Genomic DNA, 24,210 nt, shown 5'->3' on the forward strand with positions numbered 1-24,210 from the left:
TTTTGCCTTACGATTCCACTGTTTTAAGCTTAGCGGGATTTGGGATCAAGGGATCAAAAATTGTGTATAGGCCCCTACGGATCATGCAGTGAGGGGCCCGGTGAGAGGCCAATGGTCTGCCAGGCCTGTGGTCTGCCAAAAAATACTCGCACTCTCTTCCGTCGGGCCTCTTCCGACAGTCCCCCTTTCATGCCATACCGTAAAATTATGCAATGCCGTCTACAAGAATCATCACGAGCCTCTAATGGAATGTTCAGAAATTCTGCATGGTGGGTGGGGGAGGGGATGGAGTGGGTCGAAAAATATTTTTTTCGTGTTTAAAAAAATTACCCCACCCCCTCTTCGTGGACCCAAAACTTTTTTGATCCCCTAATGGACTTAAAGTTAAAACTTAGGGTACAAAACTATTTTATAACGAAACTAGGACTCTATATCATTTATCTTCTGACCCTCCTGGTTTGTTCTTTATGCGCACAGCTAATACTGGTGCAACACCCCCCGGGGGGGGGGGGGGCACTCAACACAAATGACCATGCGGGTATGCTCCCCCGGAAAGACCCCCCTTTTGGGTTTCGCAGCTCCGAAAGACCCCCTATATTTGACCAAAATAAAGCTCCGAAAGACCCTTGATTTTGATAATTTCAGCTCTAAAAGACCCAAAAATTGCTTAGTCCTCATATTGCTTGTTTTTTTAGGCAATTTTCAACCAAAAAAACAAGAAAGACCCTTGATTTTGAATTTTTGCAGCTCCAAAAGACCCCATTTTACTTGTACACAGCCCGGTTCGCAGCTCCGAAAGACCCCCTTTTACCGGTACGCCGTCAGCTCCCAAAGACCCACCACCTCAAAATTCCGGGGAGCATACCCACCAAATTTTTTGATGTGCCCCCAGGCAACACCAGTCAGTCCAGTTGAAACACGAAGGCTCAAACATGCCAAAGCTTCATCAAAAACATGACTCTCGAAGCCCGGTTTTGAAGTAATGACAATTTTTTTCTTTTAAATTTTAGCAGTAGTACGGCCCTACAACAACTCCTTTTCCGCATTTCAACCGGGAATCAAGACAAACACCAACGGACTCAAGAAAGATGGGGACGAGCTGGCATGGGCCTAACTATTTTGGTGACGTATCCAAAATTACGCGGTATTGCCTTTGGAGCTTCAGGGCAGTCGAGAACCACAAACAATCATAATTATAGCTGGATAGGAAACAACATTTTTGCTTTATTATCCATAAAAAAGGACAAATTTTTATATTTAAATTATAATAAAAAATTTAAATTTAAAAATAATATAAAGATTTGTCTTTATATGGGGAAAACCTCATTTAATCTAATTACTGCATGACGCTATTTCCAGCATCCCAGCCTACTTCCGTGTGACCTTTCATGTCAACTACGCGTGCGCAGACACAGTAATTTGTCAACCGGGAAGTTTGTTTTTGTCGTAAAGCCTAAAAAATCGGTGATAAAAAGCAGCTAAAATTATAGTGGATCATCACTTCTTTCGAGTTTTGTTGTGCTTGTGGCAACTTTGTAAGTATTAAGATCAATGTGTATGCAATACTATGCCTCTGAATGATGAATAAAGTGGTTTACAGATCATTTTATTTTTAAGCTTACTGAATGAAAGATAATATAGGTATCACATACCCTGTGTAAAGATAGTCACTTGCGCTGAGCATCAAATTGGTCACTTATCGCTCACTGTTCAAAATGTGACATCTACACCAATTACAGTCCCCGAAACTGTCTACTTTTTAGCCGACCTCAATTCCGAAACATTTAGTGATAGTTAAAAATGCGATCCCCAACCTTAACCCTTTCGTTACCTTTGGACGAATTTTTCGAAATCTCCGCGGAGTCTCCGTGTCTGAAATTCCCCGGTACAAACATCGAAAATGTCGCAAAAAAAAACCCCTGTAAGGTCAAAAACGTGGCGTTGATTTCAACCAATCCGATCCACCGTTTAATAAGCAGCTTGATACTGACGTCATATCTGAGGTGACCAGGAGGCAGGAGCTACCATTTTGGTAAACTGAACTCGACTCGTATGCGTTCTTTTGGTTCACATAAATCGAACAAAATTTTCAATAACGGGTAATAGTATGATTTCAATTTTTTATTAATGAAGTTACTTGTAGTTTTGAGGAATGACAAAGTTGTTTTTGGAAACTTAGATGTTTGTTTCAACTGATGATGTAGGATCGCAAGGTGAGTGAATTCGTGAAGAGATTTGCTTGTTTGAGTGATAGTAGGATACGGGATGTAGGCTAGTCCTCTGTGTTTGACCGGCTCCGGCGTCTCAATTCACGACGTCTCAATTGCGTACCTGCTTACCAGACAGCAATACTGCGTATTGCTGTATGGAACCAGATATAGGTATCACAGGGAAACCTCAGTTAACACATTTGTTAGTCAGTCAAAATGGCCTAAACCGGCAATACAAATTTACATTGAAATTAAAAAGAAGCTTTTTAAGAAGGAAACCTTCATAAATATGTTGTCTATACTTCACTTGACCCAAATATATGATTTTTTTTGGTGATGAGAGACTCGCACATGGAATTTCAGAGAGATTTTGATAGCAGTTCCATTAAAAAAAGGTAGTACGAGGAACCCATACCGTACTTAGCTCTGCTAGTACGGTATGGGTTGATCTGTATGCAGAAAGCGAGTGCAACGTAATTTCAATGGAGCAATTAATAAACAGTACAAGGCTCCAGAAGCTTAAATATCTGCATGTTTGTCATAATATTAATTACGGTACACGGGTTGTTGTACTTCTTACCTAAACATTCATGTTTGAAATTGTAATTAATACTCTATTATGAATCCAGAAAAAAATAAGTTTCCAGAGCACACAATTCCAATGCAAGTTAAACTTTTATTCCCGTAAATATGAAATATCACATGATCAGGTGTCACGTGGTACATGTCAGCGCTACGTCATTGGCTCTACTGGCAAAGCGGTGACGTCACTCTGTTTACGCTGTTTTTATGACTTTGATTTTAGGGCCGTAAGCTTGCACGTACCAAATTTTTTAGATGCGTTTTTCATCTTTTTTGGTGATTGTACATGCAATGCAGCATATGGTTCTTTTCATAAGGAACACAGGATTAGTTTGATGAACAATTTAGAGTGATGTGTAATTTACTGACAATCGATGCACTCAAACTGAGATGCCTCTTCTGTGCAAACTTAAAATAGGGCAGCATCAATAACAGAAATGTCATACCGATAAATGACACGTCTGTTTTGCCCGGTTTTTTTTTAAGTTTGCCTTGCGAACTAAAAAAAAGGTGCTATCGTCATGAGACTAAGATCTAGAAACACCCCCGTAATGCTGTTTTGGGGAATTTTGCTAGCAGAATCTTTTTGATGAAATTCAATCTTTGACAAGATGTAACTTTGCTACGGAAAGTGCTATGACAAAAAGGTTTTCAGTGTTGGAAAAATACATCAAGATTCAAGTTTTGCGAGAAATTTACCATCTTGAATAAATGCAGAATTGAAATACTATGTACATAGAATTAGACAGCACATGCCAAAATTGGCAAAAAACAGTCAACTGGTAACTTAGTATAGTTGATTTCTAATACTGCTACCGGACCTGTACATATTGAATGCCTAAATTTTTGCATTAATTATACAGTAATACACTTACAGTAAGTCTATACATATAATGTTTCCACACTTTGTCTTTGCAGAGTGCAAAGTTCCTGCCATAACATGAGCGTGCCTGTTAACTTGCGACACTTGCCAGCTCATGTGAGGCAGTCAGCGTACTTCCCTGCAGCAGCAACTAGCAGCACAGGGAACTCTGTTGGGCAACAACATGCTGGCAGTAGCAAGACTAGGCAGCCTGGATTGGTACCACTTAGTTTCCCAGCTACAATTACAGCATTATGGTAAGCATTGGGCTATTCCAGTTGAAATCCACACTACCCCTGTGGAAGATTTTGGAAATATCTTCCACAGGGGGAGTATGTTTTACAAATGTAATTGGTCAGAGTTAATCATTTTGAAACCTATACTCCCCCTGTATTATGGCTTTACCTATATCTTCCACAACTGGAGTGAGTATAACAAATGGATGTTACCCAATTGTCTATTCTATTAAAAATTGATACTCCCTCTGTGGCAGACTTTAGCTAAATCTTCACAGGAGTAGTGTGGATTTTAATTTGAACATTGAACAGTCTTTGGCCATGCGTTTTGAACTCAACACCCAAAAAGGGTGGTGGCGTCACACTTTTCACTGTGATCATTTTGTTTTTTGAGTGTATCTTTGGAAGAAATATAGGTATGACAGTAAATTTGGTATCAAATGAAGGCTAAGATATTGATTAGTAACTATGGACAGTTTCATTAAGATATCTTGAACATTGGCAGAATGGCACCCAATCCAATTGACCAAGTCAGGGGTGGTGGTGGCAGCGGTGCATGTGGCAGCGGTGCACTCATGTACAAACTCTATGGGTAGTTTGTATTTTAAGTGCACACAATTGTAAAATTGTTCATTATGTACTTCAAATGTGTCCTTATTACTATAAATTTGGTATCAAAAGATAGCTTAGTTGTCCATGTAAACATTTAAATACCTTAACTTTCTTAAAAGAATATAAGAGGACTGGTAGTCACAGGTAAGTCACATTACATACAAATTCGTCCTTATTCTCTACACAGTAAACCAAAATGTTCAAGCGCAATATACTGCTAGAGATTACCATCGCTGTATTTTTAAAAGTATACCCCCTAGAATAGCCAAAGTATACATTTTTGGAAAGCTCTTGGCTCAAGGAATCCAAAAATGCACTTGAAATTAGTGTAGGGTGTTACCCTAAGAAAATATTTTTCAAAATGTACTAGACTGATGGGTTGAATCGGTATAAAATTCCACCAGCCATTTTCTGAAATACACATTGGTTTACTATCATAAAGCCCTATATCATCAGAAAGGTAATGGTCTGAACTTTTCAAAACTGCATTAAGAATTGATGGAGGGGTACACATGAATGGAAACCAGTACCCCAAGTAAAATTCATCAAAAGTATTAAATGGGCTTGCATTTTTTACATTATTTCTTTTCACATATACCCTACACTAATTCTGATTCCATTTTTAGATTCCTTGGACCAATAGCTTTCCAAAAATGTATACTTTTACTATCATAGGGTGTATAGATCAGTGATTTCCAGATATGACAATTTATACCAAAAAAGGTGCATCGTGACAGAAAAATCAAGGTGTGACGTAAAGTCGGCGAGTTCACGACGCATGGCCCTTTTCATACCACTGGCAAAATTATATTTTCCACCTAAAAATATGTATATTGTACAGGGATGCCAGATTCCAGGCAATTGCCTGATTTCAGGCTTTTTGTTAAGTCTCCAAATTTCCACACCTTAATTTTCAGTCCGTTTTGAGGCTTTATAGCCCAAATTCATACATTTTCAGGCTTTTCCTGCAAAGTCACTTCAAGACACTGGCATCCCTATATCATATGTATTAGGACAAGAGCAGATTGTTAAAATATGTGTGTAGCAGATTCATTACTTTATAACTAAAAATCTAGATGTAAATATCTCCTTGTCAAATGTTTTCAATGTGGTAAGTTGAAAATGGTAGGAAGCTGAGCCCCGTATAATTAGTGAAATTGATTCCATGGGTATACTAGCTAATCCCATTAATCTCTCAAAGAAAAAGAATTACAGAAGCTATGCAGACCTTTATTTTTTAGGAGCTCAATCACTCCGGAGCTCCTCGACTATGGCTATGAAAGAGGTGTTTTATATGGTGCACTTATCCAGAATTAAATAAACGTATCAATTGGAAATTATTTGGTAAAACACCCAGAAACACGCATATCCTTACACGTGAATAGCTTGCAAATTGACAAAGTAATGTTTTTTGCATTATAATATGACCATACATTATGTTTCACATTTCTATTTTATCCAGGGACAAGACACCAACTGGTTTAGGGACCACCCTGCATATCACCAAAGAAAGGTTTGTGTTCAGGATAGTGACAGCCAGGGTTTTCTTTAAAAATTAAAAATTAAAAAAGTTTGTACCCTTTTAATTGTGAATTGTCCTCTGAATGGGTATAACACATTGCTCAGGTGGTAATTCTTTTTATTTTTTATTTTGGAAGACGTTTTTCACAATTTCAGGTTGACCCAATTTTTTTCCCGCCAAGGCATTTAAGAATCTAAAAAGTGGAGTGGTGTTCAACCCTGTTGGGGGTTAGGTAGTGGAGGATTATGTGTAGTTGGATCCTGTGCATAATGATGGAGGATCATAGATAGTAAAGAAGCTGGGTAGGCACTTATAGGGGCATGGGTGGAACAAATACGCCATACGGTATGATGTATTAACATAATCCATAAAGTTCATGTGACACAGGCATTTTGTGTGTGTCAGGTGTTCATTAGGGTGATTCACAAAAAATGAAATTGGTATTTTTCAACGGGACACCCCCTCATTTTGTTCATTTTGATAATAAAATCATACCTGCAAAATATGAAAAAAATTCAAAAAAGTTTAGGGGGTGCTACCGGTCAATGAACTTTTGTACACAAAGTCAATGGGATTTATGAGCCATTTTCTTTACAACACAAAAAAAAAGCCATGTTAATTTTCCCTGATTGTGCCAAAAATATTTGATCATAGTGTGAGTAATGTCCTTAAAATAAATGCTAAAGAAAATTTTAAAAAGGTAACCCGCTTTCCAGAAAATTGCATTTTTGTGAAAACTGTTACATTTGGGGCAAGGCAGTTATTACAGTCAACTATGAACTTTAATTTGGTAAAAACCCATGTTTTCACAAAGTTAGGTATATCATTGAACATTTACTTCAGTTTTGCAAGCCTGGTAGACTTTTTAGGCCCTGAAATAAGCGTTTGAAATTTTGACAAAAAATCCCATTGACTTTGTGTACAAAAGTTCATTGACCGGTAGCACCCCTAAACTTTTTGAATTTTTTTCATATTTTGCAGGTATAATTTTATTACCAAAATGAACAAAATGAGGGGGTGTCCCGTTGAAAAATACCAATTTCATTTTTTGTGAATCACCCTAGTGTTCATGCACATATTTTGATTGATCCTTCTTATCCACCGTGCCCTTGTTGCAGGAGTCTTCATGTGCATGTATTAGAGAAGACCTTACGATTGGCATACCGACATACATCACAGCAGCATTCTACAGGAGGCAAAGCTAAGGCTTTTCTGTTGGGACAAGGCTTGACAAATCCAGGTAAGAACATGACACAATGGGCTCTTCCCTTTGAAATCTATACACCCTCTATAGAAGACTTAATCTTTCACACAGGGAGTATGGATTTCAAATGGAGTCACCCAATCATTTTAAATGGAGTTACATGATTGGGTGACTCCATTTGAAATCCATACACCCTCTATGGAAGACTTGACCTTAATCTTCCACACAGGTAGTGTGTATTTTAAATTGAGTTACCTGAATGGGTGACTCCATTTGAAATCTACACCCCCTGTGGGAAGATTAAGGTCATGTCTTCCATAGGGGGTGTATGGATTTCAAATGGAATAGCGCAATTCAAATAAGTACTAACAAGCATACTTGCTTGACAGTCTTGTGAAAAAAAAGTATAATCAATATGTTTCTACATTTTGTTTGGCATACTTTAGAGCTATGAAAAGTAACATCTAGTTTTAACACATCAATAGAAATGTTGGATGGTAAGGACCGTCGATGTTAGGATTTTAAAAAATCGATATATCGGTCACTCATTATCGATAAATCGATTTTCCTCCCAATTTTAGTGACCTGAAAATTCAAGTCACTAAGCTTCTAAAATTTGAATTAGGCATATGGTAAAGTATTAGAAACTTTTAATAGTGGTGAGGTAAAATAACACTTATTGATTCTAGAAGTTTTTACATTTCAAAACACGTCTGTACTGACATAATTGCGGCAGTTAACACACTGCTTACGCCCGATTTTTGGATTTTTTTTTCATTATCGGCAACTCCGATATATCGATTTTCTTCCGAAAGTGATATCGGCGATATTGATATTATTGGATAGCCGATTTTTTGATTATTATCGATTCATCGACGGTCCTTATTGGATGGTGGCGAATTGGTAGATGTGTGATTAGAAATACATTATCTTGGTGTGAAATAAATACAGGGGAATGTGAATGTTCATGATTTTAATTCTCTCCATGTGGGTGTCCACTGAAGATGACAAGTTCAAATTTAAAAAAAGAAAATACAAAATTTTAGAATTGTGAATTTTTATGACCATTTTTGGAATCGGCATGAAAAATGCATTACAATGAGTACAAACAAGCATAGTATTGGTTCAGTGATTCTTAAGATAGCTCATGATATTTTGAGAAAATATCTCAAAATTTAGACTTTTTATGTTGAAGCCTATGGCTAGCACACATTGCATTAACTATTTCCTTTCATCATATTTTGATTCCACACCACACCTTACAGATGATGATGGTGTCACAGTCACAGTGGATAGATTTGACCCAGGACATGAGATACCTGGTAAGACGGGGAGTGCCAAGCCAACAGCCAAGCTACCTGGAGATCATGTCATTCCATTTACAATAACCATCAACAAGGAGTTTGATAGCACCACACATACAGAAGAAGGATTTAAACACACATTCCAGGTAGAGTTTGTTCTGTCATTAATTATATTAAGAAAATCTGAGATGTGATAATAATATCATTTTCCATCAACTTCCAAACCATTTTTCAAATATGTTCTCTTTGTTTTTTTAGCTTTTGCAGCACCACTGCAGTAGTAGAGACTCTGTTGATGTTGCTAATCTGGTTTCGCTCTGCATCCACTGCTGTTGCTATGCCAACGATGATGACATTACATTCAGCCTCCATGTTGCTGGTGTCACCATAGGAACAAGTTTAGAGATGACGCCCATCAGCGGTATCCCCATTATCCCAACAGCTTTGGCTAGGAATCTGATGGGGCCACTGAATATCAGTGAAGTGCAAGGAAGTCCCAAATCTGGGTAAGTAGATGAATGAGGGGTGGGTGTGAGGGGTGTACATGTATGTGTGGGGTGCATTTGTTTTTACCTACAAACATGGACTTTGAGTCCACACTTATGTAGTGAAAAACCACACACTGCGAAACGTGGACGTCCATGGTCATAAGACAGCGGCAGAGGGTGCTATACAGCATATCTTTACATATGGAGTAGGGTCCTCTATCGTATGTGTAATACCATGTCCACGGTTAGCGGTAAAATATCACAGAAGTCCATGTTTGGATTATGATGTCTCTGTGTGTGGGTCCACTCTGTTGACAAACACACACACAATACGGGTCCACGGTTGTCGGTGAAAATGTGTGGGGTGTGTATGTACATGCTTGCCAGCAATTGCAGATGTTAATATGAAACTTATGCAATTGACTGCAAACAGCCTAAAAATAGCTCCTTTGGGAGTGCATCCTCTATTGTTGATATAAAAATCAGATCCTGGTTGATAGGTTAAAATCTGTGTAAAACAGGTCAATGTCCCCTGTTAGGCAAAGAAAATCTCACCCAGAAAATGTGTGTTTGCATATAGTCCAGTACAGAGTCCCTATTTGCCTAGTGTGTGTGTGGCACAGTAGTTATGGTACTTACCACTGGCACAGAAGGTCAGTGGTTCAATCTCAGGCGGTGGGGACTTGCTGTGGTATTGGTTTGAAAAAAAAGGTGCTGCATATTTCAATTGGTGTCCTTAAATAATATGATTAGGAGTAGGATGTCATTGAAATGGAGTTAGAAATTACATGATGTGAACGTTTTGACTCCATGTGTGAAAGAGACATTGTTTGACAAGGTTCATTGAGTAATTATAAATGAAGGCTGTTGTGTACAGTGTTGTGTAAACTGGCCACTTACAATTGAATACCTGAGTGGAAGAAGGGCCCAACTCCATCAAAACTGTTTTTTGAGATATTAAGAAAAAACTTAATATTTGGAAAAGTTTTATAGACAGAATGTTTTCATCTTCAGGGGACCTTTAATACATGAACATACAATATTACATATATTCGAAATTATATATAATGTTTCCATGGCAACGGTACATGTCTTAATACGAGCTGGAGTTGGGCCCTTCTTCCACTAATATACTGAAAGTGCCAGTTCCGTGTTATAAATAGCTACAGAAATTAGGTAATCACCATTAATTGCACAAATAGAACTTATGTAATTTGTTAGCAAGAAAGTTTAAAGTAGTGAAAAGCAGACTTCATGCATGAACAAAATTCCTCTTTAACCCTATATATGTGTGGAAGAAGGGCCCAACTCCACGGAGTTGGGCCTTTCTTCCATGAAAACCATGATTAAGTGTACATGGAAGACTATTTAGAGATTGGATTTTGGCTCATCTTTTACACATAAGGAAGAACGGTCTGCTGGCAATAAAATGCTGGGTCTAACTCATTTTTGTAAAAAATTGGAGTTGGGCCCTTCTTCCACTCAGGTATTCAATTACACAATCATATTTGTTTATTTGATTTTCTTTTTTCAGTTTTGTGACCCTGGACCAGACACGCAAACTGTTGCTGCTGCTTGAGTCAGATCCTAAAGCCTACAGTTTACCACTTGTAGGAATGTAAGTTACTTTGAAGTAAAAATGAGATTCTGAACTTTCATGAACTTATGTAATTAATTGATCACGATGTTACTTCAATTTCATCAGCACTCACATGTGACATCCTAAAGTAGGACTAGAAATTGGTGAGAATTCAAGGCATAATGATTCTCATGAGTAGATTTTGACGAATCCATGCAATCTAGAAATATACGGTAACAAAAGTGTATGCTGCATATATCAAATTTGTTTGTTCCGCAAGCATAATCCAGAAATTCAACATTTCATAACCATCTGTTTTTTCCTCTCTTTTTAGATGGCTAAGTGGCATCACATACATTGGTAGTCCTGTTATATGGGCAACTTGTCTCAGATACATGCTGAATAGTAGTATTCAAGAAAGGTAAGCACAAGAGAAAAATTGTAACAAATATTTCAATTCCTTTCACAGAAATGGGCTATCCAGTTGAAATTCATACACCCCTATGGAAGACATGACCCTTAATCTCCCACACAGGGATGCAACTTTCAAATGGAGTCAACCATTCAGGTAACACCAAATGAAATTCCCACTCCCTGTGTGGACAATTAAGGTCATGTCTTCCATAGGGGGTGTATGGAGCTCAACTGGAATAGACCAAATAGATAGAGGAGAATCAAGACTCCCCTCTATATTTTGCACTAATTTGCACATTTACAAAAAAGAAATTATTGCATTTTCTGGCCATTTTTTTTTTTTTACAAAAAGCAATCCCATAGAGCTATGCGGCAAATCAAGTTTCACATACCTATGCATGCAGGTCTCTGAGACAGACTTTTTGTTTTTAGGCCTTAACAGTTGTTATCTATTCTCAAACACATTAATTTTTCTCTCCACAGAAAAGAGAAAAATGCATGCAATAATTATACTGATAAATTTGTAGCCCTGTATAATTACATTTGTGACATGATCAAGGGGAATGAGTCACATGTCGGCAATTTTCAATTAGAAGTTTTTTACATCATTTTCTAGCAGTTTACAAATGCTACAATTTGATGTAAACCCCATCAAAATCAGACATCTGGTTACCGAGTTATGAGCAATTTATCAATGGCTGAAAACAATATAAAACAAAAGAATTTGAACACTGTTTTTGCCAATATCTCAAAAACAATATTAGCGACATCCGACTCATTCCTCTTGATCATGTCACATATATTCGTATCCTCTATCTCCTTATCAAGGGTGTGCAATGCCAATGATGGTTTCCTAGTAATCCTGTATAGTCCCAACAAACGTAAACCAGACTTCTATCAGTGTACAACCAACGATGATTCGCTAAGCTTCCAGCTGGTCGGTTGCAGAGAAAACCTACATGTTTTCAAGGTATGTACTTTGTTCCTTAAAGTTGGTCTGAACCCTGGAATTATGGAAACTTTCGGCCTCGTAACTTCTAAATTGTTGGTCTAAAGTATATAAAAGTACTACATATTTAGAATGGCAAAGACTTGATAAGTTCATCTGTGAGGTCAAATTTGGGCCAAAATGCTAATTTTTGGCCCAAAATCGGAGGGGTTTGCTTGGGACGTTTTTTTTTCTGAGGGAGGTCAGTTCCTGATTTCACATAAAGACTTAAAAACTGATGGTGTGAAGTTATTATTTCCATTTCTAAAATTATAAAAATAAAATGGATTTTGGTTATTTTTATTACAGTCCAACCTCTCTTATACGGCCATGATGGGACCAAGCACTGTCCGGATAAGTGAAAAATCCGGATAAGTGAATTACATGTAATTCTGCATTGACTGGCCCAAGTACTGAAATTGTGACAACAAATATTGTTTTAACATGGGGTAATAACACTAAAAGATGGCTTTAGAGTGCTTTATGCAACATAGATATGTCATGCTAAGCATTCAGAGCATGAAATTAAGGTGTTAAATCATCAAAAACATGTTTTCCTGTGAAGATTTCACAGCCGGATAACAGAGAGATCCATATAAAAGAGGTCCGGATAAGAGTGGTTGGACTGTATCTAATTGTTATAAAATAGCACAAGCAATTCCGTAGATGTTTTACTGATAGCTTAATTTGCCATCCCTCATCTTTTCATTGTCACAGCATGCCAATGTGACCAATCAAGCCCCTGTTCAGCTTGAACTCAGACCTGCCAGAGATGGACCAAACAAGTCTGTGTTCCTTGAAGCCTGCAAGCAGTTCAAACCAATAAGGTGAGTGTCAGTTAGTGAGTCAGTGCATGAATCCGCCATCTTGATCCCAAAACAAGATTTATCCTGCAAAAGTATGCGTAAAAAGTGCATTTTGCAAAGTGTAGGCCTACATAGTAATTCAGCATGTGTATGAAAGGCGTACACACACACAACACATACTAAGGTATAAACTTATTTTGAGATGACCGTGAAAAGGGTATACAAAGTGACTGATTACAATACATATTACATGCCTGCCAACTGTTCCGATTTAATCGGATTCGTTCCGATTTTTGTGACCTTTGACCTAAAAAATCAGAACGAATCCGATTTTTGAAAATGCAAAAAAAAACATTTTTTTTTTTTTTTTTTTAGATTTTTTTTTTCAAAGTTTTTGGCGACTTTGGAGAACCACTGGACCTATTCTGAACTGCTAAGATCATAAGGTTCATTCACAGTTAATTTTAAAAAAAATTGGAAAAATTACAAACAAATTACAGTTTGTTATTTTTAATATGCAAACCATTAACCATATTTACCTCTTCATGTAGCACATATTATAAATGCATGCAAAACCAATGCATCTATAATATGTGATACATGAAGAGGTAAACACTAGTTAATGGTTTACATATTAAGGATAGCAAACTGTAATTTTTTGTAATTTTTTTTCAATTTTTTTCAAATTACCTGTGAATGATCTTAGCACTTCAGAATAGGTCCAGTGGTTCTCTAAAGTTGCCAAAAACTTTGAATTTAAAAAAAAAAAAAAATTTTCCCAACCTTGAATAACAAGTATATAACTTCTTTTTTCCAAAGTTTTGTTTCGCTTCTTGCTTCACTCTAATTATACACCAACCTTAGTTCCAAAGGTTGGCAAGCATGTGCTGTTACGGGAGAGCGCGTGCTTCACGCGCCCCGGATCGCGCGCACCCTGTACAGATTTTTATTTTTACAATGTTGGCAGGTATGATATTATATATAAGTAAGGGTATCACGCAGTGAGTTTAATGAATGGATGACCCAAATGAACGACACATAGCTAGACAGATTAAGTAATCAAGTGAATTTTTGTTTTATTTTACCAGCTGGAACTCAAAGAATACACCACCCGGTGGTAGCAAGCAGGCAGCCAAGAGAGCGAGCCTCAAGAGTAATAGGAGCGATATTGATGAAGATATTCACATGCTACCAAGACCAAGCCCAAAACCTATAATGGACAAGGTAGGTCATGATTGCTGTATACTTGGCCTTCATCGTTGTCGTCCTATGGGTCATGACTGACCTGTTATGACCCTTTTGCTGATGTTGTTCTAAAACTCTGCCTGTCCAATGCAAGACGGTAAGCATTCGTAAGAGATAGTCCAGTGGATTCTTTGTTTCCATCTGTCCAACAGAGCTTCTGTCTGCCTCTTCTGCGAAGTCCTTCAACTTGACCCTGAACTATTATCTTCTTCAAGTTGTCACCATTTCTTCTTGATATGTGACCAAAGTACTGCAATTTGTTACGATCAATCTTCTGGCACACTGAACATTTGATATGCTCACCAAGTTGACTTCTGACAAATTCATTTGTTTTGTGATCTTTCCACTTGGCCTTCTGATTATATTAAATCAAGATCGGAAAAGTTCGGAAAGCCAGGGGCAGTGAGCAGTATTTATTCAGTAATCTAGGGGGTGAAATTGGCGGACAAGAAATGTCATGAATCACGGTACCCTTTGAGCAAAAATACAAGTTAGGGAGGACAGTTTTTATGGTCTGCTTAGCTCAGCAATGCATTGCTGTCTTCGATAGCGCATTGTATCGGAGAGGTACCTGGCTTTTATCAAAGCCCAAACCCATAAAAGCCTGTAGCAAACTTTGTCAGGCTCCGCTCAATTGTACACTCTGCTCCGATATGACGCGTTGACCAAAATATCGATCGAATCAATTTTACGACCATGCTTGAATTAACAACCCCTTGAAACCTAATTACACCACTTTATGTAAACATAAACTTACACACATTATTGACTTTCTATTGACTGCAGACATGACCCCACATGTTTATTTAATGACCACTTGAGTAGTTGATGAGTGGGTCGTTATGTACTTGCTGAACACACAGGAAATTGATTATGGTTTTACCATCGACCGTGTTTATAATCCTTCTGCTCTGCTGAAGGCTCCGATAGATATCAGCAAACGTGTATACTCTTTGCTTGTTCCTATCGAACGCTCTGGCGTACATGAACCATTATCGAAGACAGCAAAACATTGCTGAGCTAAGTAGACCATAAAAACTGTCCTCCCTTATTTAGCCAATGTCAACATATGACATCAGGTAAAATATTTTCATAACATTGAACTAACACCTTTCGCTATTTGGCACTTCACAGTATGACAGTAATAAAAAGAAAAGTGCAAATTTTCGTAATTTTTTCCGCAGTTCTGGACAAATTAAATGAGACAGACCCACGCTTGATCGTGTCGTTCATGCAGGTTTGTGTTCAGGCTCAATAGTTGCATTTGTGTTAGCGTTGGTGACCCAGAATTATAAACTGGGGTTATCCATAAACAAACAGCAGCTGTCTTTGGAATACTTTGATTTGAAAAGGTCAAGTGAAAATTATTTCAGTGCAAAAAAGTTTGTTCTTTCCTTAGCATGCTGTTCTACAGCCGGACAGACCTTTCAAGTAGGGTCAGGCATTTTGGGTTTTTTTTTCTAGAGGCTAAAATTTGCCTAAATTTTCACTAAACATATTTGCTAAAAATGTTCAGCCTAAATTTTCGACCCAAAACGGCTGATTTTAGCCAAATTAAAAAAAAAAAAAAATCTCCAAGACGCAAATGCTGGTCGGTCGGGTCCGTAGTCTCACGGTAGAACAGGCCTTTTTTCTTTGCCTTATCTCTGTTTTATGTCTCTCTTTGCTACAGAGCCCAACAGTAAGGCCATCAGTGCCAGAGTTATCTCTCATCTATGACAACATAGAAGACGAATCACATCCGCATAGTCCTCTGCAGCCTTCATCAAACTGGCATCCTAATCATGATGATGATGTCTTTCTACCTCAAAATGCTAACAAGAGGCATATGACACAGCGACCTCATTACCATCACCAACAGAAAGAAAACCCTCCACTACTACATCGGAGTAACAAACCCGCCCATCTGGACATTAGAAGACAAGATAGGCGTGGTCCATTGAAGGATATCGATCAGAACTCCCCTCATGGTGTGCGGAGCAGAGTTCAGTCCCAAAGTAAGACCGCGTTTAGAGAATCCCAGCCAAGGCAACAGGTTGGATCAAGCTATAATAAATCAGGTTCTCCGTCAATTATACATCGGTCTAATAGCGAACCAGTAATGATGCAGCAGGAGAGGTCGGGTGTGGTCGGTGGTGGCGCTAACATGAGCCCGCATCAGCAGATAATATCGAGACAAAATGTAACAGCTTCTTCTATAGGATATGCAAGTTTAGCAAGTTCAGCCAATGGGACAATGTCAAATGGTTTAATTGGTGATAATCGAAATGAAATTGTAGAGGGGCAGCAAAACAAACAATTTCAGGAGCAAGATGAACGCATGAGGAATTCACACCCTGTAAATCCTGATCAAAGAAGGACTAGTGCCCCAATGCCAAGACAAAATGAACCAACAAATATGATTGGTCCCAATATTCATAAAAGACAGAGTTTACCCAATGACACAACACCTTACAGACACTCACAAAACTATCCATTAAACCATCCTCAATCCGATGCTCAGAGTAGACAAAGGGTTGTTCCACCAACTGCTCAACCACCCATTCCTACATTAGCAAGTCACAATACACAACCACAAGTTGTCCAATGTCAACAAAGGAGTGAGCTCAATTCACAGCACAGCATGGGTGTTATAAGTGAAGGGAATGAATCGTTCAACCCAAATCCATCACCAATACAAAGTCTACCAGATAGGATTTCACCCAGCAGACAGACTTCTGATAACCGTTGTCCGCTACAAGCAGACATCCAGGTTGTTAACAGTAACACTATTGAAGGACAAGGTAGAGTTGATGACAGCAGCAGCAGTGCAACAGAGAGTCTTGCTAGCCAAGAGGCCTATGAGCAGCTGAAGAGACAGGAGCAGATGATCAAGGAACTTCAAGCACAGGTATAGTACACATAATTCGACTGCTCAGTGCCAGAAGTGGGTAAGTGCAACTGCGAACATTTGTTGATTTACACGCAGTATATTGTACTTATCTACACATAGCAGCTACACATGGCAGCTATTGCATTTAACAACTAATGGCACTGAGCAGTCAAATTTTCCTACCCTTTCAAGTATATAGTAAGATAGAATTTAATAAGGCAGAATTTCAAATAATAAATTACAACACAGATCCTGTTTTGCTACTTGGGTGGTAGATATTTCTGAATTATGCTGACAAATTGCATGTACAAGTGAACAACATAGAGGAGTCTGTTCGTTTTATTTATTTCAGAGGCAGATGTTTCTGAATTGGTCTCCCCCCCCCCCCACCATGAAAGTTGCAATATGTGCTTGTAATTGACAAAAGTGTTAAGGACAGGGCTTGAAAAAATGTTAATTTCCTGGGAAGCAAGCTAAATTTACCACAATTTAAAGCATGTTTTATGTACAAAAAAGACACAATTTCTTCCCAAATTCCCCACTTTTTCGAGCTCTGGTTAAGGAATCGGATAGCAACGTTTGCACAGTATTTTTGTGGGACCTGAGAGCACATCAGACACACCAAATTGCATTCTGAATACTGAAGAATGTTCTTCTAATATCAAATAATTTTGATTTTTTTTTTTTTTAATTTGCGATGTAATACAAATTTTATGGCAAATTATTAAAAATTGATATTTGTTATATTTTTGACATTTTTTATATTTTTTTATATTTTTGTTATATTTTTGATATATTAAATGATGACTTTTTGAATTGAAGATAACATTTTTTTACCCAAAAGATCCAAAATATTTTTAAGTTCATGAGAAAAGATGCAAGAATTCTGTCACTTGGTTAGCACTCTATATATAGATAAAAGCGTGACAATTTTACAACATTGATTGTGATAATGGCCATGCATTTCCAGTGTGGACCTTTTTTACATGATTCTGTCTGTTTAGTTTGTATACTCAGTTACTGTTAATGATTTAGAAAATAATTCAATTTCTTTCTTTCTCATTTTTATTGACTACTTCAGATCCAGATGCTGCTTCAGGCTCAAGCAGCAGCCATGTCTCTTCCATCAGGTGTCATCACTCCCCCAGCCACACCCACATCAACCAACCAAATTGCCACTTCCACTCCATCAGCCAATCAAACGCCAAGGACACCCATCAATCACCACAAAGGCACATCCCTAAATGTGTCTCCAACCAATGGTAGCCCACCAAGATGTGTCAATCATCAGTCCTCGCCTCCAAGACTAGTGACCAAAACCACAGCAACATCTCCGTCACAGCCCAAGGGGGTTGGATGTAGCATTGGTGTCAACACAGGGCAGAGTCTGTTCTGGTCACCTGGGAGCAGAGATGGGGAGAAATCGGTAGATGGCATGAAGGCAACACAACAAAGGTATTGCTGATTGCACAGAATTATGATCCACATTGTTTGGAGTACCTTTCTTTTTTGTACAGGTATTATTATCAATTGACAGGCTCACTGACTCCATCAGATATGCCACTTTTCAGGTTTTAGCCTGAATTTAGGTTTTTTGTGAGTCCAAATTCCCACATTTTTATTTCTTTTCAGCCCATTTTGGGGCTTTTTGGCCTGCAGGCTGCATTCACATGCTTTTTCAGAGTTTTCTCACCAGTTTCCATTTTTTTTGAGTGAAACTGAGTGGCATCTCTGCTCCGTACTATGCCGGGGGAAGAGATCAATGAAGCAAATTCTGTTACCTATTTCGGACAAAGGTTGGGGATCAATGCTCTTGTTTTCTTAATACTCCAATGTAATGGAATCTATTATAGAAGTGAAAATTTGTAGATCAAATTTTATAGACATCCCCCCCCCCCCCGACACACCAATAAGATCAAACTTAAGATTTAATCATACCCCTATGGAAGACATGACCTATAATCTTCCACACAGGGAGTTTGAATTTCAAATGGCGTTGCTTGAATGGGTGACGTAATAGAGGTTATCCACTTCACTCATGTGTGACTTCTAACAAAAGGTGATGATTCCCGTAGTATTCCTTATTCAAAACAATTCAATGCATGACGTCAGAGTTATCTGCATGACTCTTGGCGGGCTATTTTGAAACAGTCATGGTTGCACATGCAGGTACTTCTTTTGAAAGTCCTAAACAAGGTATAGCAGTTGTTGATAGGATATGCAGCTTATAGAACACGGATAACCTCTATTATCAGCTTGCACTACTTGATTTTTGTTACATTTGCTCACTTCACTGTAATTGTCTATGGCATAAAACTGCTACACATTTCCAAAATTGTGTAGCAAAGTGATCAAAATTGAGTTGCATTTTGCTCCACGAAACCGGCTATGGTCAACGCTGGTGACTTAAGAAATTCACACCCCCTGTGTGGAGATTAAGGTCATGTTTTCCCTAGGGGGGTGTATGGTTTCAACAGGGTAGCCCAATGTACACTCAGTACTCTTGTCTTAGTGGACAAGAACGGTAACGTTTGCACATGTTTTTAGTGGTTTATTCTTCAAATTTATGTGACTGGCAACTCTGGGGAGAGAAAACATAAATTTTACCAGACTTTAATTTATGTGTTTTATATTGTAGGTCACCTCATCAACATCCTGCAAAGGACTTTGGGAATTCAACCTTTGACATTGATAGTGAACCCAACATGAGTGTGAATATTAATAGAGATGACACCCACAGTGGTATATCCATGATTGGTCCCATCGAAATGAACAGTTCGCTGGATACTAATAGTCGGACATCATCACCAAAGCGGTAGGTTGGGATTACTTATGGATACGAAACCCATGATTGGGCCCCATTGAATTGAACAGTTCACTGGATACTAACTTCCAACAAGTGATACACATTTATTAACCTATAATTCTTACACGTAAAACCACTATGCATGCATGCATACCACGTCTAGCCATGACGCAATCACCCTAAGTCATATATATACACCGAATCGCTGGCCGGGCCAGCAAAACCCCTGTGGCATGAGGTTGGTGTTCGTGTATGTGGCACCCGAGGGGTCCAAGGGTCAATTTCCAGGGGTACCAAGTGAAATCTTTGTTCATCTTCTCTCCTTTTATGTTCCTTCTCTGCCATAGGGTTAATAATCAGTGAAAACTGCTGGATACCAATCATTCAATCTGTATTTCATTACTTTATTCCTTCTCATGACAGTAGTCCATTGAGAGCCAGTGGAAATGAAGCCCAATCACCACACCTGTCGGATAGCTTCCGTAGTCCAGTCCTGGGTGAGAGTGCCAGCACATGTAGACCACCTGGTAGACCAATGGTCAGTAGCGATGAGTCAGAGGATGAGGAGATACCAGGGGATGGTGCACCTAGTCTACTCTATAAAGACCAAAGGCAATTCTATGACAATATACTGGTAAGAGTTCATGAGAATTATCTGGGTGGGTATAAATAATGACTGAAGTTTAAAACTTTTGATCCAAACACAAAGAAATTATTCCTACCTTGACATTTTCAGACGGTACTCATCTTTCATGAGTGAGAATGATATGTATCATTTGGTTGTGACCTTTTTGACCTTCAACTTGATCACAGTCAGACTGTGATCAAGTCTAAGGTCTACCTCTCGTAGCATGTGTTCAAGTCTACCTCTCGTAGAGACTGATCAACAATCAACAAATGGCACGACCTGATGGTACTTGATGAAAGATAGAGTACCCTCTGAAAATTCAGAGGTAGGATAGGAATATTTATAATTTCTTTGTGTTTGGATCAAAAGTTTTAAACTTCAGTCAATACTAGTATAAGGGGTTAACTGCAGCCTAATATGTTTATGGGTGATATGTAGACCAACACATGTAGACCAATTGTCATGAGTAGTGATGGAATGTGGGGATGTTGGGCGGGTGATATGAAATTGAATGTTGTAAGACCAAAATATCAAGCCATAATGGACATAAAAATGAGGCTCAGTCATTTTGTTGTTTTAAGCCAAACAATATTAGTCTAACAAAAAAATTTTCAATTGATATCTAATTTGCTTATGTAATATAATAAATATGTAACACCAACAAAATAGACGTATCAAACTTTGTCCAATCGTTATTCAATGCACAGGGTAATGTTCAGCAACTCCTTCATGAGCCAACAAATTCTCACAAAAAACAGTCAGCAACACAACAAAGCCACTCAAGCAGCTACAGTAGCTCCAATTCCACCTCAGAGAACTCAAGCTCCGAAGACTCGGAGGATGAAGATGATGTTGCCGTGACAACAACAGAAGAGCAAGGTCTCCTGGGATTGAAACTTTCCTTGCCAGAAGATATTGAACTTGGAAGTGTGGAGAAATCTACCATGTACAGGTATGTGTTAGAAAAGTGGTTCAACTTTTTTCATGTGACTGCTTTTACCATAGAGATTATACCCAAAGAGTAGTGACTCAAAATTGCCCTCTGTGTAATGTATGTTAAATCCGCCATATTGGTGTGTCATTCATGGGTACCTTCTGCGTTTCTCGGCAAGAGCCCGAAATTGAACGTTAATTTGTGTCTTTCAGCTCGAGTGTTTCAAAGAAATAAATTAGTTCAAGAAATAAATTATCTCAACAAATAAATTATTTCAAGAAATAAATTATTTCATGAAATAAATTATCTCAAGAAATAAATTATTTCAAGAAATAAATTATTTCAAAAAATAAATTATTTCTCATTACAATTTTAACTAATTTTCATTTTGTGTTGTTACAGGTCAATGCACAACACTTCGCCAGATTTCTTCCCACGCATCAACTATGTCTCCATCATGGACCTCACCCTCGACTCGCCCAATCTCAGCATGGAGGCAAACGCCCTCGCGATGAAATACCTCAGCGACGAAGAGCTAGCCAAGCTCTCTGTTGGATTCAAATCGCACTCTTCTGCAACTCCGCGGAAAGATGTCAACCCTCTACTACGGACCGCCCTCGTCGGCAACATGCTCACAGAGAGAAGCATGGTGGGGGTAAGCTCTGTTGGACTCCATGCGGTGGATATGTCGATGGCTAGTCGTAAGTACATGGAAAAGTATGGACTGTTAGAAATCAAAGATAATGACTGCGCAAAGAACGATACACCAACAAAGACAAAGAAACATAGGTCGCCAAAGAAAAAGAAAAAAAAGTCAAAGAAGGCAGCTAAACATACTGAAGACACAGCGCCACCTATGGAAGTAATACGTGAAACACCGTCACCTGCGTTTGATCGGCAGCCCAATAAAGACAACCGCATCAGAGCGACGCCAACGCTCCACCCAAACTCACAGCAGGTCAGTCCTGTTTCAGAAACCACTAATGAACAATATGAGCCATGGTTGAAAAGACCAGCGAAGAAATCGCAGAAAGAGTTGCGTATAGAGAGTCCTGAGAGATTTCAGAAAGATCAGGTCAAAGGTCACATGGATAGAGGGCAAGGTGGATCTAAAGCTGTTGGTAATATTTTGGATATCTCAAGACTTCAGGAGCTTCCCAAATTATTATAGATAAAAAGGAATTGTTTGACATATGTGAGATTCATTTAAACTGTGGTGATTTTAGCCAAAAATTGGGCTATTCCAGTTCAAATTCATATCCCCTATGAAAGATGTGACCTAAAACCACAAGGGTGTAGATTTCAAATCACCCATTCAGGTACAACCCTATTTGAAATTTACACTCCCTGTGTGGAAGATTAAGGTCTTGTCTTCCATATCGGATATTGTGGTAACTCGCCAAGATTTGGCTTTCTGCAGGTCCACAGCAAAAAACCAGCTTTGCACTGCAAAAGTTACATGTCGACATCTACAGTTGGTATAATACAGAAGGACAGTTCATGTGGGATTCATCAGTATGAGAAACCATGAAAATGGGCTATTCTACAAAAAAATGTAGTTGAAACCCATACCACCCTATGGAAGACATGACCTTAATCTTTCACACAGGGAGTGTGAATTTTAAATGGAGTCACCCATTCAGGTAACCCCATTTGAGATTCACACCCCTTGTGTGGAAGATTAAGGTCATGTCTTCCATAAGGGGTGTATGGGTTTAAACGGGAATAGCCCAATATGCACCACATTTTACGCAAGCCATTTTGGTTTCATTTTGCGGTTTTGTTTTTAATGAATTTTAAAGATCTTTGTACATGTAATTGTAAATGCACCACTATTCTAAATACATTTATAAATTTTGTAATTGTTGTATTTTAAATATTGATTGAATGTCTATCAGTATTGTATGTTATTGAAAATAGATTTTATTATATAAATATATGTGATCAAAGAATAGAAACACTGTTTAGTAAAATTTATTGTGTTTTTGTGTGTTCCGTAAATTGTTTTTAGGGATGTGACCAGATTAGTCGTTTTGTCAAAATCGTTACAATACAGCATTCGGAATGCTATGCACATGTGTGCTGTGTACGCCCCATTCCAGAGAAATACTACACTATTTTGTTGGGATTTAAAAAAAAGATCAACATAGCCTGCTCAATCCTAATCATTCATTTATTACTGGAGATAAAAGAAAAAGTTCACTATTTTACTAATTTCTTTAAAAAGAGCCCAAAAAAATGTACGTAGGCATATTTTTTGACAATCAAGTCACAAAACCACAGACTTGAAACAAGTCTAAGCCGGGGGGGGGGTATGTTCCCCAGAATTTTGAGGTGGTGGGTCTTTGGGAGCTGACGGCGACTGGTAAAATGGGGTCTTTTGGAGCTGTGAACAGTCAAAATCAAAGGTCTTTCTTGACTTTTTGGTTGAAAATTGCCTGAAAATACCAGAAATATGAGGAATGAGAAATTTTTGGGTCTTTTAGAGCTGAAATTATCAAAATCAAGGGTCTGTCGGAGATCTATTTGGGTCAAATATAGGGGTCTTTCGGAGTCATTTATGGTGAGTGCCCCCCTCCCCGCCTAAATAGGCACAAAATTAGGCAGGGGTGTAGCAACGTCAAAACCAGTACAATGGTATTGACCTTTTGCACGGCCATCTGAAAACGAGGTTCTACCTGCAAAATGTGTGTTTTGTGTGAGTACATCGGTCAAACGCATGCTTTAATTCTGGTGTGTTGCTAAAAAAGTGAGATAACAAAAATGCACTTTTTGCGTTTGCAGGGAGGACCTCATTTTGGTCACAAGATGGCGTATGCGTGTAAAGAGAAACTACTTTGTCCTATTTTTTAAAAATGTAATATTACTTTTTTTTAGGTCAAAATTTGACAAAATCACCAAAATAAGGTTTATATTAT

The 24,210-nt window shown here is 38.3% G+C and overlaps 1 protein-coding gene across 1 annotated transcript; it reads left to right on the forward strand.

The window, feature by feature from the left end:
• Positions 1 to 1,396: 1,396 nt before the first annotated feature.
• On the forward strand, positions 1,397 to 22,788 carry LOC140141073 (SCL-interrupting locus protein-like). The gene is made up of 17 exons (XM_072162845.1): positions 1,397 to 1,535; positions 3,711 to 3,911; positions 5,965 to 6,015; positions 7,143 to 7,264; positions 8,494 to 8,678; positions 8,791 to 9,038; positions 10,555 to 10,638; positions 10,934 to 11,020; positions 11,842 to 11,983; positions 12,719 to 12,828; positions 13,896 to 14,031; positions 15,725 to 16,942; positions 18,006 to 18,379; positions 19,563 to 19,739; positions 20,154 to 20,364; positions 21,066 to 21,310; positions 21,695 to 22,788. Exons 2-17 carry the CDS (start codon positions 3,733 to 3,735, stop codon positions 22,461 to 22,463), a joined length of 4,338 nt encoding a protein of 1,445 aa, XP_072018946.1. The 5' UTR covers positions 1,397 to 1,535; positions 3,711 to 3,732; the 3' UTR covers positions 22,464 to 22,788.
• Positions 22,789 to 24,210: the final 1,422 nt, after the last annotated feature.

Source organism: Amphiura filiformis, chromosome 19 (genome assembly GCF_039555335.1).
Source record: "Amphiura filiformis chromosome 19, Afil_fr2py, whole genome shotgun sequence".
Taxonomy (NCBI): Eukaryota; Metazoa; Echinodermata; class Ophiuroidea; order Amphilepidida; family Amphiuridae; genus Amphiura; species Amphiura filiformis.